Below are 18,122 nucleotides of genomic sequence, written 5' to 3' on the forward strand. Positions count from 1 at the left end.
TGTGTGTGTCATTTTTTAAGCTGCTGGTAATGGTAGCATTTGCTTGTCTGTCATTGACACGTCTCCAGGGGCCCACCAGGTCCATCTTTAAAAGTCGGGGACTTACCTTGACCCCTTGCTTCTTCCTATAAGAAGATCTCGACTTATGTTTTTGCTTCGGTGGATGTGCATTTAAGCTCAGTAGTCTGCCACGTATACAAGGCACTTCCTAAGAGCTAAAACAGCTGCCAGTTGTCATTGTAGTAACAGTAAAAGACTCATATTAGTTGCAGTGATAATGCTGTATAGATGCATGGGTAGCATACAATGTCTCTCTTGCTGCTTCTGCCCGGGGCATTTTAAGTAATGTAGCAAGGAATGTTTTATTTCTTTTTTTTTAGAAGGGCCACACTCTTGACAGTCCAGTGGGTGCTTGGCAGGCTGGTGTGTTGTTTGTCACTTCATAGCAGACAAATTTCAACAGGAGAATGTGCCCAGTGCATCACACGCTGATACCTCAACACCCACATTGTTTCATTCTTTCCATCACGCGGGGTCCCAATTCAAAAAGTGAAATCTAAACGCCACCAAAGCTTGAGCGCATGTGATTTTATGGCGCTCCACCACAGTGGCAGTGGGATGCTAGTTTATGATTTTACGTGGGTGTCTTGAAGCAACACTGCAATAAGTCATAATTGGTGACGCTAACATTAACAATACGATATGTTGAATCACTTTTGATTCGGTTTTGGGATTATCTAACACAAGCTACTAATTGAAACATAAAAGTCAGGAACAAAAATGTGGCTGTTAAAGGGGCCCTGCAACACCTTTCTTAGTTATATTGGAGTAGTCTCATTATTGACGTATGACTCTTCACGAGTCATATGCCGCAAAAATTTTTCGAATCCGTCAAGTCTAAGTGGTGTTACCAAATTATAGAGATCACGTTCCGCAGCTTTCTCCCTCAACTCAACGCCGCGAGCGCGCGGAGAGCTAGGCAGCGACTCGAGGGAGGGAGCGCAGACGAGCGAGGCTCCGCCCAAGAGCGCCGGCGGAAATTTTTTCTTCATTTTTTCTCTCTGACGTCTGGGCGCAACCACGTGGTCTGTGCCGCCACTTCCGGTCGGCTTGCGTCGTTCTCGTCGAGCGGAGCCGATGTGTATCGCGCGTGCTTGAAAACTGCGCGTCGGTTTGGTAATGTTGGGTGTGCACCTCGAACGCCGTAGTGTTTTCATCGCTCTGCCAACCGTGGAAGCAAACCTGCGCGCTCGTTTGGAACGAATGACAGCTGAGATCGGTTTCGGCCCATACTCCGATACACCGCCTCGTAAGACGGCACTGGCAGACGACCCCGAAGCGCCGCCATTACCGGACGCCAGCATTGTTATCGGAGACATGCTGCACGGCTGCCTCGGTCGGTCGTGAGAACGTGCCGACGATGCAGTTCCCAGCTGACGAGGCAACACTCGAACGGCTGCCACTCTCAACGGCAACCGGCGATGGTCAAAAGCACAGAAATATTCACGTTTTCGGCACTGCGCATGGCGAAGAAAACGGAACCACGCAACTACGAGCAGACGAGCTGTCGGTGAGACCGGAAGTGTTAATATTAATGTTTGTTCGGTGTTTTTAACGCGATAACAGAATATAAACATACATATTATCTACTTATTGAACTCAAAATTAACAACGAAAGTAATAATGAGGGTGTTATCGTGATTATAACATCAGCCAATGGTGGAACTGCCGACAATCGCGTCATATTTTGCGGACTAATACATCATTTGTCGAGAGAAGAGGGAGCGATTTTCAGCTGACTTTGAGAATTTATTGTAAATTCCAGGCCGTGCGCATCGCTATAATATTTGGCTCGCGTGTTCTCGGGAGCCTCGACTACCGATCGGCAGCGCTTTTTGAGCATGCTCGAAAAGTGTTGCAGGGCCCCTTTAAAGAGTCCTTTAAAGTATGTAATAGCTAGAGAACATTCATGCATTTGTAAAGTTTGCTGATGCAGTAACGCCATAAGTAACTCCATACCAGAGATAGTGCAGAAGGCCACATTACGTAGACACGCAAGAGTACGGTATCCAGCCTTTAAAGGGTCCCTGCAACACTTTTCCAAGTAACCATCGAATGACTTTATTAAAAGAGCTTATTGCCTCACAAATTGACCGCCACAAAAATTTTTAGAATCCGTCAAGTACGAGCGGAGTTAGATTTGTTGCACCCTTCAAGCGCTTTCTCTTCTCTCGCAGTGACGAGCGCGCTGGAAGCTAAGCAGGGATGGATGTTACGGGGGAGAGAATAAATGTTACACGCGCGTCATGACCTTGAGCACCTTTTTTTTTTTTTTTTCGTTGAACGCATCAGTACGAGCGCGGGCATGTGGCAGCTTCTTGCAGCGGCCACAGTAACTACGCAGCCGGCGAGGTTCAAATCAGCCAATGGCCATGAATTTGGGTATATGGCACGGTCATTTTGGGTATATGACATCATTTGTAGAAAGAAGAGGGAACTATTTCTAGCTGACTTGAGAATTCATTGTAAATTTCAGGCCGCGTGCTGCACTATGATGATTGGCTCGCGTGTTCTCAGGAGCCTCGATTACCGATCGGCAGACTTTTCTGACCATGCTGAAGAAGTGTTGCAGGGCCTCTTTAAGTATTAAAGGGCCCCTGACAGCAAAATTTTTGTTGGCGACTTTTTTACTGCAATTTGTACCTTTGTGTCTGGTAATCCCTACGTTAAATCGTAAATGCTCTAGCGTATCGTATAACTAATTCTAGCGTAGATAATTGTGACCATTTTAGCGTCACTTCAAAACGCCCGCCTAAAAACCACAAGAAAATAGCGCCCCATGCGGGGGAGCGTCAGAGACCACGTGCACTCAAGCTGTGGTGACGTTGAAAGCGCGGTTTTCAAATCGGGGCCCCGCGCGCGGTAGAGATGTGGGTGCCTCGGTCACGAAAACTACCGCGAGAGCAGCCCGATAACAAAGCGAGAGGGGTGCGGAACAATAGGCCTCGCCGGGTGCCAGTCGTCGTATTGTGCACGTGCACCCCGCAAACCTTCCGTGACGTCCACAATACTTGCTTTACTCGTGGAACGTCACACGGGGCCTCTATCTACGTCATACCAGGATGTCGCGAGGTGCAGCCAACTCAAATGAGCACTCACGCTTACTTTTAAAACCAAATTAAGATATCTTAAAGGCAACGTTCGTCACTAATAATCAGTCAGATGTGTCCCCGTATACAGGAAAGTCAAACAACAAAAACATCTCGAGGTTTCAATTTTGGTGTCAGGGGTCCTTTAAGTAGGCAATTAAATATTGTCATTTCATTTTGTATAACATATGGAAATCCTGTAATTAAAATTAAATTTCTTTTTTTTATGAATGAAGTTAAGCCACCTTGCACTTTTTTAAAGCCCTAGTGATATCTGGAAATAACTTCATTTGAATGACCTCATCTATGTCTTTCAGAACTTTTCACAAATTACTGGCATTGATAAAAGGTAAAAAATATAAGCTATACCCTGCTGATATTTGATGCAACCTCTTCTGAAGTTGTATGCTATAGAAATGTCAAAAGTAGCAACAGTGGTAATGCCGACATTGCTGTAAAGGTTGCTTCTAATGTTGTAGCCCCTATTTACTAAAATGTGCCTCAGCTCGGCTGAGTAAAGAGCACCGTTTCCAATGACTGATCTTCAATGACACTCAGATGATCAAGCTGTAATCTTGTAATACGGTGCTTTTGCCATTTACAGACTGTTGTCCGTAGGACACTTTTCTCAGGCAGCTGTTCATGCCAAGATTCACGAGGGAGCATCAGTAAAGAAGCGACACCTTCCAGAGGGCCAGCACTGCCTTCCTCTTCATAGAAGCAGGGAATAGGTTGGGGAAAGTTATTGTAGAGGTTATGATTACCACTTTGCACTTTGAATTGTAGTTGGTTGCAAAAAAGAAACAGTGATGCTTCGAAGGTTAAGCTTCTAAGTTTGTCATGTACTTCATTAAGAACCATCTGGTAAGCAAGCATGTTACCAACAGTGTGCAGCACATGCTTTATCAGCAATGATAATGCAGCCAAATTGCTAGCATTGAGCTTGTTTCTGACGTAACAGTCGGCTGGGTTACAGAACCATTTCACGTAGTTCCTACCAAGCAAAAAAAAAAAATTGCCTATACTGGATTTAAAATATGCATCTCATAATCACTAACACAGAAAAGTACATACCTCCCTTGGATCCAACCATGCGAGCATGGGCTACGGCCGGGGGTGCAAAAGGGGCGCACTTGACTCCCCCCCCCCCAAAGGCAAAATCCTGCCGACGCACATGGGGGGGGGGAGGGGGGGGGCACCGAGTGTCATTTCGTGCTCTGTAACACATAGCAGAAAAAAATTACGGGGGGGGGGGGGAGGCCACGCGCCCGGTGTGCCCCCCCCCCCCCTGGCTACGCCACTGCATGCGAGTATGCTTTGGTAACATATTGAGCTATAGCTGTATTCATGACAAACGAGTGGGGATGGTGCACTTGACTACACATAGTTTGACGTCTTCGGTAATCACTGTCCTATGAATGATTGCTTTCGGAAGTGGGCTCCGTGTACACGCTTAGTCCCATCCATGGTCGCGCCGAGATGATCGCTTCTCTCCAGCTGAGCCAGAGAACATCTCTGCCGAGCACGGCGGTTTGCCCGCCGCATGTCGCCGCGCACTTGCGATCGGTGATGCCCCATTTCCTGCCAGGTGTTTTCTTTCTTTTTTTTTTTTTTGCTCCGCTAGTGTCATCCTCTGGGTCAAGATGAAAGCATGTTGCGAATCATGCCGTGGATTGGGAAAGGCCCGTGTCCGCACTCGTTCTCGGCGTCGTCATCGTTGAGCGCGAAGGTCATCACGCCGCCGAAGCCTCGAGCGACGACCCACACCACCTGCGATAAGCGAACAAAGAGCGCTAAAGTTTAGTGGAAAGATCATGCAGTGCTGCGAGATATATGCGTTGACAGGAATGGTTCGCTCTTCTAGCGATTTCGAGCAGGAATGAGACACCACGCTAGCGAAGTATGATGGGTCAGAACATGATTTTCAAATGCCAGGTTTCTCAATTCAAATGCCGAACGATGGGATTTCGAAACGCAGCGAAAAGCGTGCGCGGTCGACAGAGACTTTCCCATATTCCGGTAGGGAGGGTATCTTCGTGTGGAAGCCGAGCTAACTGTGCCACTGTGCATCTCGAAAAGCGCACAAATGAGTCGTTGTAGTAATTAATAATAGGAAATTCATTTATGGTTCATTTCACAAGTATAGTACATGATCACAACGTAAACGAAATTCCGTAAAGTGGTGGAGCTGCCTTAGGTTCATAACAAGCCACTCCCCCCCCCCCCCCCCAAAAAAAAAAAAAAACTGCCAGGCCTGCGCTGAAACCGCAGCACAGTTAAGGTCCCTCTATTAAGCACAGTCACAGCGAAAGCTGGAAGAGCGGCGTTTCTAGAGCCCGTTGTAAGCTCTCTTGGGGCTACTTATACAAGTACACTAGCAAGGTACCCATAACGCCATAAATCACAATTTTTGTGAAGTTGGGAAGCACCTACTACGCCATTATTCGTCATTCTGCGGAGAAGCGAGGCACCAGCTACACGTCTAAGGCATTATGTGCACTTTGTTGAAGCGACGACTGATGACGATGCAGAATTATGGCTCACCCCTTTGTAATGGGTCGGAAGCTTTAAACGGCCCACGAGTTATGCAATTTGCATTCGGTGACGCCCGGTCGCTATTTCCCTCTCCCGCCATGCTGTATAACATACGTTGACGTGGGAGAGAGAGTGGGAGGCGGGGGCGAAGAACTTTACTGAGACCCCGAGGAAATGGATCATGCGCTTATGGGCTTCCTTGGCAACCAATACACTTGCGAGGAACCCACTGCGCTATATTTTGAGAAGTAGGGAAGCAGGCACTATGCCATTTTTCGTCATTCTACGGAGAGCCGTGGTACCTGCTAAACGCATGTAAGGCAATATGCGCACTTTGTTGATGATGTGCCTGATGACGATGAAGAATTATAGCAGAGCCCTTTGTAATGGGTTGGAAGCATTCAGCAACCTACTCGTTGCGCAATTCGCATTGTGTGACGCCTGGTTACAGAATTCGCGTTGTGCGAAGCTTGGTGCTTATTTTACTCTTCTACCACGCTATATTGCATATGTTAATGTGGTTCCTTCCCGACATGAAGCCTGTATAGGACCTTTTTGCAAAGCAGTTTCAAGCACCGGTATGGCTCAGAGGTTGAATACTGGGCCTCCCACGCAAAGGGCCCAGGTTCGCACCTCGTTACATCCTGGAATTTTTTGCTTATATCGAGTGAGTGGTTACGGACACCGGCGGCGGCGGCGGACAACTACGGCGCCAAAAAAACGGCCGCTGAAATGATCTCATAACAGCTTTCGGTGTAAAAAGCGAGAGAGAGAACAATTGGGGGGGAGGGGGGAGTCGGCTCCGGAGCCATATACGGAAACTCTAGGATTGCCTCCCCGGAGGTAGGGTGGCTATAATGCCCATTTCTAGCCACCCTATATACTGGAGGCAACGCCTATGGACTAACAAGCAACAATAAGCAGCTGCTTAATTAGGGAGGTTGGCGCACACTAGCTTGGGGTCTCTTTTTAATCACCGGGTTTGCAAAAAAAAAAAAACAAAAACGAAAAGCAGGAATGCGTACAAATGAACGTAAATAGGCTTTGCAAAAGAACGCGAAATTAAAGACTACAATGGAGCTTGGATTTTTGCGTATGTACCAAAAATATAGATGACGCAAACCGCCAGCCTGACAGAGAAAAGCAAACAGGTACGCTTGTATGGATGCGGTATTTCTGAAACTTCCAGTGACTGTTGCATGCCCGCTCGTAGTCGGGTGCTTGAGATAGCAGGAAGTGGGCGCAGCGGAGTGGGTTGCGCAGGCGACCATAAATCAACTAATCATTGCCCCCTGCAAGCGTCAGCTATAGATCAATCAGCTCTCCGTGCAGCCATGGATGTGTAAGCTGCAAAGACACCAATCACACGTGGCGCTATTGGTTTTACCACCCATTCGCCCATAAAGGAAGACCTTCATCTATACATTTTACCATGTTAACCGTTTTGAATCAATCAGAGAGACCGCAGAAACACCGTGAGCCAATGAGAACTGACAAGATGGCGAATTCCACTATGCGCGCCCAATAGGCCGCCATGTGGTAGCGAAGCCTTTTCCGCTGTCAATTTATTTTAGCGCTTCATCAGTGGCCAAAGAACGGCCGCTTACCCACGTTATAAACAGGATGAGCCGGCCTAATGGTAAGACTGTACCACAGAATCGAACAGAAGGCATCGCTACAAGAAGTTTATAGCTTCTGCCAAATGACAGCGGCACACGCCAGTCACGAATGCGCACACAAGGCACGGTATACAAGGTAAGCGCTCCTGAACGTGGCTATGTAGCGTGCTTGCGATTATGTCCAGGTACCTTATGGCCTCGTTTTACACGCATCGGCTGCGACACGCTGATGCGAGCTGAACTTGTCGCGAATCACGGCTTCTGTATACAAAGAGATCGCTCTTGTTCGATGCTTTGGTTCATACAAGTCAGTGCGGTCGATGCAACGACATTTCGCCTTCACTATGGTGAATTATACTCGCTTTCTTTCGTATTCTTTCGCTTTCGCTTTCTTTCGTTTCGCAAGGCAGGGCAGCGCAGTGTGCTGCGTCAGCAGATGATCCAACAAACCGGCTGGCGCCTATCAGATAAGGCGTTTGCACACGGCACGTACGCAACTTCACGCATGTAGTCCCCTGTGGACGTACCATTCGGTGCTGATAGAGGCTTACGTTTACGTCGCTTGAACTGCCATGTCATTCCTGTCAATTCATCGGCGGAGTGTGTAAGAATATTTTAGTACATATATACAACCACTGAAGCACGCTGGCCGCTGCTGCTTCACGCGGTATTGCGGCTGGCCGCCGTCATGACATCGTGTGCTCGAAAGGCCGAACATGCCCGCGTATTGTGTCACCCGGACATGCATTCCAGAGGCTGTAATATACGGAGCTTAGCACTGACCACGGTTGTCTTAATTTGTCTTTGTTATTGCCCAGCAAGCAAAGCGGTTTGTGTGAAACTCTTCCAAGCACGTCCACACCCCTGTAAAGCCCGACACCGGTAAGTAAAAAAACTTTCGTAACGCATTATTTTAGTCTGGGCGTACAAAGGCCGAAATTTGTTAGTTGTGTCACAGCCATTGGATAGGCATGCAGCGGCTGTGGCTGTTGTCTTTTTTACCATTCGCTCTACCTCTATAGTCGCTGTTAGCACGTGGATATCGTTTCGCTATCGTCAGCATTTGTCACTTGAGGTGACGTTGGGCAATCGCAATAAAAGAAGCCTTGCGAAATACGACAATTGCAGATGTGTACACATTCAGAAATGCATGTGCCGGTTGACACTTTACCTTGGAGCGGATGCTGGCGACGTTGTCGTAGCCTACCCAGGTGAGATTCTTGTAGGCGTAAGGGACCTGACTTTCGTCATCAAACACTGACGTGGCACCGTCCTTCAGGAACTCACAAACCTGCGTGTGATGGCAGTATTGTAAAAGGATCCGTCCTGCACTCGAACACCGCTTCCTGCGCGGAGCTATACTTCCGCTAATGCTTTTGGTAGTAATGCATGGCTAACTCAGTGAAAAAATATAGGGACACTGAATTATTTACGCCTTCATGCAGGCGTGCTATGCAAAGATTTATCAAGTCTGAAGTGCGTACGGGTGTGCATTGCAAAAAAAAAAGAAAGATAGGAAAAACGGCTGTGGATTAGTAAAGCGTGCACTGGCGTAGGTAGGGGGCGGAAAATTTCAATTTTCCATGTGTATATATTCACGCACACATACGACTACACGCACGAACATGTGGTATTGTGCAGATATACTCAGTGCCACTTTACATATTGTGACAGCAAATATGTTTGTTGACGGTCTACGTGTTTTATTTTTTAGTTGATGCAAACATGTGTTTGGGAATCTGTGCCTTGTACTGCTTTCTTCTGTTTTAATGCGCTACCCTGCATGCTTTACACGTATTACACAAGTACAATGAACCAACTATAATACAAAACGAAGTTTTCGCATCGCTTGTTCAGTTGCGCGCTATTTCACACAATTTTTAGTTGCTGTGTTGCGCAGCTACCCCCCCCCCCCCAAAAAAAAAAAAATAAAACAAAAAAGACTTCAGAGTTCCAAGGGGCGTCTTCATCCGAAACTGACCGACGTGCTACGACGCATTGCCAGCTTCAGTGACCGGAGGCCGAGCTGACGTGGACAGCGAAAGAGCTGTACTTAATTGGCTTAAGTCGCGTCCCGGTCACGTTCGCTGAAGTTGAAGCGTCTAAATTGGACAAACTCTGGAGGCCGCCCGCAGTAAAGAATTTGGCGAGTCTGCCGTGCCGACCAATGACAGCGAGTGAAGAAGTTTAAGCGACCTCTTATCAGAGGCTACGGACCTCTTATCAGGACGAAGACGAGAGGACACAAACACGTTTGTGTCCTCTCGTCTTCGTCCTGTTCTAGCACTGTTTCTTCGTTCAAAAAGCAGTTGTGATCAAAATTTGGAAGTTTTTTTTACGCAAGGTTCATTCTGCAGCAGTATACTATACTACATGTCAAAAACAAGATGCAGCCGGTCATTGGGCCAACTGGCTGCATTTTGACACTGATCGCGAGGATTCACATAATCGTTCCGAGTCTCACTTGACGCTAAACCAAGTGACCTAGCACGCGCACCATGTTGGAAAGTCGCCGCACGGGGGAGAGAGGGGGTGGAAAGAAATCCAAGGCGCCACACCACGTCGCTTGCGTCGGGATGAAAGGGGAATCCCCCCTTACATCCCGAGTGGCTGTGGCAGGATTCTCATTATGGTAAAATTACTCATTCGGTAAGATTAAGAGAACTGCGACTGTAGCCAAAAATATCCATTCGACTATCAATGCACTTCCAGTGCACTATATTCAATAAATTTATATACCTTTACGCCGTCTAGGTTACGAAGCTTCCTTCAGTTTATCCTTGCTGCTTTTCTCTCCATATATGTGTGCAGTTTGTATACGTACCCAAGGGTAGGGGACGGAGCCATCGCACGGTCCAATGCCCGTGGCTGGCGCGTCGAAGCCATGTGACTCTGGTCGCAGGAGCGTGTATGTGCGCCCGTACAGTGGGAGCCCCACGATCAGTTTCGAACGGTCGGCACCTAGCTCCACCCAGTACTCCGCCGACCAGGCCTACGCAAGAAGCGTATTCGCGATGTCATTGGGGGCACAGCTTCGGAAAAAAAAAAAAAAAGAATTCATTCTGGATCTCTAAGTACCGAAATCGTATGACTACGAGACACGCCATAGTTGGGGGACTCCTAATTAATTATGACCGCCTCGGGTTTTTTAACGTGCGCGTATACATCTATGTAAACGGGTGTTCTTGCGTTACGCCCCCTTCAAAATACGGCCGCCGTGGCCGACAAGTGAACCTTTGTCCTCGAGCTTAGCAGCGCGACAGCATATATATATATATATATATATATATATATATATATATATATATATATATATATATATATATCCGGTAAGTTACTGTACGGCAGATGAACTATATCACTGGACAGGCGTGCGCACGAGGGGGGCAAGGGGGGCGGCCGCTCCCCCTAATCACCTAGGAGGGGGGCGCACAGTCTGCCCCAAATGTTTACTCATTTATGGCCAAGCATGTTTTTGACGATAATGGCGGCCGAAGGCCCCGGATGTTCCCATCTTTACTTGAGGAAAGCCAGGGACCAAAAGCAGGCTGTTGTGAGAAGCATGTCATCCCTTCATTTTCCTTTTTTGCCTCGTCCATTGTGAAGCATGTTGTCTTTTGGACTCGACCAACGAGTGGTGGGGGGCGCTGTGATGAATCTCTTCCCCCTCTCACAGGGAATCCTGCGCACGATTATGTCTCTGGAGGAAGGTTACCGTATACGTATTGTTTGTTGTACAGGACGACGAAACTGGCCGATAAAGAGTGGTGTTACAGTGACAGAATTAGACAAATAACAGTGTACTCTCGACGTCATTGATAAGATGTGGTGAGACGCTTTCACGCACGTTTTTCTAAAATTTGCGCCGGTGAGTATTTGCGATTACGTGTCAAGGAACAATGTTCGTGCATCTGGTTGCCGACGCCTGCATTTTTGTGTTTTTATGTGCGCACATTCGTACGCGTTGAGTCTAATTACAGTCTTTCAGCTAAACTGGTTCGTATGTACGAACGGATCGACGAAGGTTCTTTTATGTCTTGCTGCGCTCCTCGATTGATTTTCTTATCAGGTATACTGCTACTGCACAAGATCAGCTAACCCTCTACGGTGATCTGCTTACGGTGCTCGACTTCTGATCCGAAGGTCGTGGGATCGAATACCGGCCACAGCGGCCACATTTCAATGGAGACGAAAGGCTAGAGACGATGGAGGCGGAATCCTTGGCCTTCGCCCAAGTACACGGGTCAAGGTTTGCGGAGTCTTCCACTGCGGCGTCCCTCATAATCATATCCTGGTCTGGGATGTAAAACACCAGCAATTATTATATCACAAGTTCAGCTACTGATACTTGAAGTAAACATTTACTTATCAGGGCTGACATACGCTGCGCCTTATCAGGTGTGCCCCCTCGCAGTTTGCCATATGGGAGGGGTGCGCGCAGTTACGATGCGGCGCTATAAGCCGGTAAGTCTAAAGACTTTAGGTCAGTCCGTGCTCGGAAAGTATTCAGTATACTCTGGGTCACTTCGTGTACTACAGGCGCCTGCTACATATATACCCGGGATGGCTAGCAGTCTTATAAGTGAGAGCGGCTGGCCAGTAAGAGCCGTAAACCGCGTAACCCTGGCGCGAAACACCGAAAGCAAATAAGCAATTATGTAGGAAAATTGGGTTATGTTCGAAAAGTACGTCGCCGCGGAGTCTCTACGCTGGACTCCTTCGATTCCGCAAATTCCTTATTGTTATGATCATTAAGATATATCAGCAACGTCCCACAAATACGTCGTTTTCATTCAACTGTGAAAGTCGCAATGGCGGAAGGGGCATGCGGGCATTACCTGGAGAATGACTCACCACGTGAAGAGTAGAGAAAATGCCCTCTTCCACTTTGCGTTTGAACAAGGGACTGTTGTGACCCGTGAACGGCAGGTAGGGCTTGTACATGTGGTAGTCATAGGCCATCAAATTGATGAAGTCAGCGTACCTGCATGGCGGAGCAAGAAGGACAGCGTCGGGGACCGTGGTCATGTATACGCAATTATACAAAGACGCGCTTGAAAGTGAAAATATTCATCTGCGCGTTTGCAGCAACAAAAGAAACCGGTAGGGATTTCTCGCAGAGAAAGCTTTCCCGGACCAGGACGAATTTTCCATCATCTCAGAAGCTTCACTTCTGATAAATTCGTACAAAAATGTCCTGTGAATAGCATCATACTACATACGAGCCAGTTTTCCCTTTCGTGAACCGTATATACCACATCTTACCGGCTTTCGGAGAACTGCCTTGCCGAACACACTACACACCACATGAGCCCGCCTAAGTGGCTTCAGGTCGTGGGTTCGATTCCTGCCGCGGCGGCAGCATTTTGACGGTGGCGAAATGTAAAAACGCTCGTGTACTTAGATGTGGATACACGGTAAAGAAACCCACATTGCCATAGCTAGTTCGGAGACCCCCTTTGTGTAAAGTGCATGATTCAGCCTGAGTTCGTGGTTTTGGCACGTAAGATATCGAAATTTATTTTCTTTTTTTAATGCGCCACATGCGATACGCAAAATAATACCGGAAAGGAAGGAGGAGGGGGATATGATGATCGACAGCTACAGACCCAATAACGCTTGCGGGGCAGTGGCGTAAGCAGAAATTTGTTTCGGTGGGGGCACGTCTCTTATCCGAAGCGGCTGCCGGACAGGCAAGTGTGGCCGAGTGTAATTTTGCGCTCCGTGTCCCATGGCAGAAAGAAATTTCGGGAGGGGCATGTGCCCGGTCTGCCATCCCCTGGCTATGCCACTGGTGCTGTGTACGCGTGCTGCTCACACTGGGATGAGGGTAGTAGAAACGGTGTTGAATTTTGCCTGTTTCTCGTTTTTATCAGCCAGATCAAACCGCCCGGCCCTCCCCTCTACCAAATAACTCATGCACATACATACATACATACATACATACATACATACATACATACATACATACATACATACATACATACATACATACATACATACATACATACATACATACATACATACATACATACATACATACTTTCGCGTTCCTTAGGTAAATTTGGTGTTTTCAATAATATTTATTTATTTTCATATCGTTAACGCTATCCCACTTTCTATCGCTTCCCTAACGCATACATATAAATACTACACAAAAAAATGCCCCCACCTCCCCGAAGGAAATCGTGAGGAAATGCGAATGCATTTCTTGCGCCGTGAGTACACGGCGTAGTAAGTTTAATGGCGTAAATTAATGACGAGACGAGGATTTGTACCGTAACCATTTATTTACACATTCATCAGCACCTGTTTGTGTTGTCATTGTACCTGACGGCCATAATCTCAGCCTTGCGGTCGCCGTTGGCGTTTCACAGCGGCGTCTCGAGCACACATTTCCGGACGTTCTTGAGAGGCGCCCAGCCAGCGAACGGTCGAGAGTGAGGCGCGAGCGGACGGGAGAGTGGGGCGCAGGGAGGAGAGAGAGCGAACGGCGAGAGAAGGAGCGGCGAAGCACTGCGCCTACCCTCTCCTACACTCTCTCGCACCACATGCTCCGGTTGCTAAGGGCGAGGATAAGCGCGCGCGCCCGCAGCTGTTGCTATGGGAGAGGGAGTGAGAGCGGAGAGATAACACCTGCCGGCGCGCGGACAACGCCGGATGCCTCACATAGCCCGACTAAGAAATGCATTCGCATTTAAAAAGTGCTGACCGCCTTCACACAGGCAAAACTCACCGCGAGATGGCTCTCGCATCATAGCCTTGCTGAATGAGCTGCGCCGTGGCTGCCACAGCCACTGACAGCAACAGTTCATTGCGGTGAGTTGCATGCGACTCGTTCTTGAAGGACTCACGGACTTCCTGGAAATGAGACTCTCATTGAAGGCCACACAAATGGGCACCAATAAACAACGCCAAATTGGCCAAGTGTTGAAGTATTGTTACTGTATATATATGCTTTCGCTCAATAGGAACGTCAATTGCAATAGTCGATGGCAGCCTAAGAGCATTAGTGGCAAACATTCCGCTGAGCAACTTGGATAATTTATGCAGATGCGGCCGACGATCACAGTCGCTCATTTATGTGATCTGACGGCTCAGGCTAACCTTGATTATTGGTGTTGCGTGGAAGCTATGTTTTAGAACGCGGAGCTTAGGGATATGTGTGTTTTTGTGGGCGCGCAACCTGTACTGCATTATTAACTCGTCACAAATTACAAGTATACTTGAAGAAATGAGCATGCTTCTTTGAAACTGTGACAGGTAAAAATAGCAGTCAATGTTCCATTCGTTTGGATTGAAGCGTAGAAGTTGATTACAAATGAACAGATAAATATGAACGTAAGTAGACGTTCTAGGAATTCACGAGTTTTAGCGAGCTGTTACAAGGATTTCGTTATTACATTCCAAGGTCTTTTGTTCTTGCATTTCTTTCGGGCTGCACGAACTATCTTTCTTTTAGTTCAGAAGTGTAATTAACTTAGCATATCTTAACATCAAACTTTAGTGTATCTTCATTAGAAATGACACTTCCACCTATGTGGGCGTGTGTGTTATCTTTCGTGAATCGGTGCTGTGCTTGACCCATCCTTTCTGGGCTCTATGCAATGCAAATTCATTGCCACTGTTGTATGGCAACATTAAAGAGCATTGGGTGGATGTCAACAGCAGCAGCACCATCATCAGCGGACTTCCGTAAATGCACAACGGAGGAAGTGCCGGAAGATTTCACCTTGAGAAAGACGTCAAAGTTCTTCCGGTCTTCTTCCGGCGGAGCTCCCTGTCCCGGAAATTCCCAGTCGAAGTCGATGCCGTCGAATCCGTACTCGCGAAGGACCGCTATGACGGATGCTATAAACCTGTTCGAGGAAAGATGTGTTAGAACTCTGTGGGGAATCTATATTTGTGCGAGCCGCGCACTTGCGACCGTGCCGCATGTCCATGGCTCAAGTGCAACAGCTGTACTTATATGACGTATATGTATGTATGTACGTGCGTACAGTAGTGAACAATATGAAAGGGAACACTGAAATTACATTCACGACGCCATAGTGGCTGAACGCAGTTGCCGTGCACGTAAGTCTTCGTAACACCAAACGTTCAAATATAGAAAGTTACCTCTCGCAAATCAGTATACGTCAGGGTCACCACTCTGAGCAGACAACGGGGTCGCCAAATCATAAGTGCATATATGGAGTCTCTTTTGTTCTTCGAAATTTTCCTTCTAAGAGAATGTTACGAACAAAGCGTAAAAGCCTTTCTGGGTTGTAGTTGATCAAAATGCCTCAAGACGAGGCTTCTTGCACTCCTACCGCTGTTCACGACTGCGCTGTTTCTACAGGTAATATACTATAAGGACAAAATAAAACCTTATAGGCTCAAGAGAAGAGCCAACCAGGAAAGAACTCGTACTTTTTCCTTGCATCCGACGAAGCGATGACAGCGCTGAAAACTCCCTTGGAGCCTGTCGCTCCGACGGACAGCATCACCCTTAGCGATGGATTGGCGATCTTGAGAGCCACCAGGCGCCTGTACTGGATCGTGTCCTCCGGACGCTGCGGCACTAATGCGTCGTCACGTACGGCGGCGAATCCGCACAACAGGTGCGTGCACAGTTCGGCCATCGAAGGGCCCGGGTTCAACGTTGACGGCAGGACGTAGTAGCAGACACGCTTCTTAGCCGCCGGCCCCCGCCACGCCGGAACACGGCTGGGCAGCTCGTATGGGCCTGATACTGCACAAGTCGAATGCAAGGTTGAGGAGCTAAACGCCCTGAAAGCCTACATTAGATTTTTTTAAGGGTTGTCGTAGTGGTGAGCTATATTATCACACGCACCTATTTTCATGGAAAAAATGTTTTCAAGGCTTGACAGTTCGTGTGGACTCGGTACTATATGCGCCGAAAATTAATGCATATTGAGGTGTTCAATGTCCTGAAACAGTTCATTGGTTGTTCTGAAGAGCTGTCGTGCCTGAGGGCTTTTTCGCACGTACCTATATGCACTGATACTGACAAAATACGCTTTTATGCAGCCATGTTAAGCGGCTTCATATACGAAGAATAGACGCAAACAGTGCTTCAGCATTAATAAACCCTCTATACCACTTTCGCCGCACGGATACAATCTTGAACTCTCTCCATTTTCTTTGGCTTACAGAGAGAGCAACTGCCTTTTGAGAATTTTATTACACGACTGGTTTATTTTATGGGCGCAAGAGCGGTCTCGTATTTCAAATTGAGAATTATTGCGCGTCTTCAGTGACCTTCTCTGTATTTCAGCTGTCGCATATTGACTTGAACTCACTAAGCTGAAAGATAAGTTTGCACGATAAAAGACAAAAACAGAGAAAAGAAAACGTGACCCTTCATTCCTGGCTGCTTTAAAATTATATTACGCGTGCCTTTGACAACCTCGTGAGAATAACGAAACCAATCGTACGATGAAAAGATAAATTTTAAACGACAGGAGCAATAGGAGAAGAAAATACAATACAAACGACGGGAGAAGAAAATAACGCATATAAAAACAGGAGCAAGAGAAAAGACTCAGGCAACGCAAACGCGTGTGTTGTGCGGTCCTCCTGTCACTTGAGTCCGTGTTTGCACGACTTAATTTCTTTCAAAAGCAGGAATAATAGCCGAGTTGTTTCGTTCATACGCATTATGTAATTGCATCGCTGCTGAAGAAAGCTCCGTTTTGCAAGGACTGTCGTACATATGCACGGAAGGAGAAGCGCCAACACTAAGCATGACTCCGCAATGTCAGCACCTTACGGAGAATACCGGCTCAATGGAAACGTGATAAACGCTCACCTCTGTTAGATCTATCCTCTTCGGCTGTAGCAGCCACGCTGAGAATAAGAGCCCATATTAGGGCTGCGTGTGCGACGCATGTCCACCCCATGCTAGCGTTGTTTATCCGTGACTCCGCTCCCGTGTTTATCCGTGCTTATCCGCTTTCTCAAACGCACGTATGCGTCCTCCCGTGCGCCGTATGCGTCGCTATGGAACGTGTTTCACTCGGGCCAAGCACCCCTCGTCTGACGACGCAGAGGTTCGCTCAGAGGAGAGTCAGAAAACGATAACGGCGCGGGCTCGTGAAACTCGATCGGCGATACCGCGGGTGACGTCCGTCCTTTCTGCGGCTGGCTTCTGCTTGCGCCGTGAGATGTAGTACAAACAATACGCGTCACGTCTCGCGCTTTCGCTTGAATGCGACCAACCGTCCATGTGCGAGGGAGCGCTACTAATATATCTCAACGGTATATCGTTGTATTTGCCACAGAGAATGATAACTGTTCCACTGCGAAATATTTTTAAAAAGCTGACGTACTGAGAGGTGTGCTTTATTTAATAACAGTGCATCAATTTCATCACCGTAATCCGTGCCACACAACTGCACAGTTAAGCGACATTATTTACTTGACAAGGGGCAAACGTTTGCAGCTCGTTAGTTCTTTACGCACCACGTGCATGTTAAAGGGACAGTAAAGTGAAACAATGAGTCGGTTTAGATTGATGAAGTGTTTTCTGAGAACTCAAATGTGGCTAATGTCACCATCATAAGTTTATTAATAGAGGAGTCAAATCAGGGTCGAAGTTCCATTTTTTAATTTCGCGCCGAAATATCCGCGCGTGACGTCACGATTTCAAAGTATTTGCAGTATTTCGGCGACATCGGCTCAACTAAGTTTCCTTGGTATGTTAAGTCTATGACCCCCACAGAGGTCAACGTTTCTCATATTTACCGATTAGGAACTACGCAGGCACTAGTAGACGCTGTCAGAACCTATGACGTCACGACGGTTGGTACGGGAA

The 18,122-nt window shown here is 47.4% G+C and overlaps 1 protein-coding gene across 2 annotated transcripts; it reads right to left on the reverse strand.

Annotated features, from left to right (window-relative positions):
- Positions 1-4,423: 4,423 nt before the first annotated feature.
- LOC119387468 (acidic mammalian chitinase) lies at positions 4,424-17,333 on the reverse strand. Of its 2 annotated transcripts, XM_037654859.2 has the most exons (8): positions 17,118-17,320; positions 15,716-16,037; positions 15,036-15,162; positions 14,040-14,164; positions 12,158-12,287; positions 10,128-10,295; positions 8,475-8,594; positions 4,426-4,919 (listed from the first exon to the last, which is right to left on the reverse strand). In XM_037654859.2, the coding sequence occupies exons 1-8, from the start codon at positions 17,206-17,208 to the stop codon at positions 4,788-4,790; spliced, it is 1,215 nt and encodes a 404-aa protein (XP_037510787.1). In that variant the 5' UTR covers positions 17,209-17,320; the 3' UTR covers positions 4,426-4,787. The 2 variants fall into 2 exon arrangements, with proteins under 2 accessions (XP_049269476.1, XP_037510787.1); XM_049413519.1 differs by lacking the exon at positions 8,475-8,594 and having other exon boundaries at positions 4,424-4,919; positions 17,118-17,333.
- Positions 17,334-18,122: the final 789 nt, after the last annotated feature.

This window comes from Rhipicephalus sanguineus, chromosome 3, assembly GCF_013339695.2.
Source record: "Rhipicephalus sanguineus isolate Rsan-2018 chromosome 3, BIME_Rsan_1.4, whole genome shotgun sequence".
Classification (NCBI taxonomy): Eukaryota; Metazoa; Arthropoda; class Arachnida; order Ixodida; family Ixodidae; genus Rhipicephalus; species Rhipicephalus sanguineus.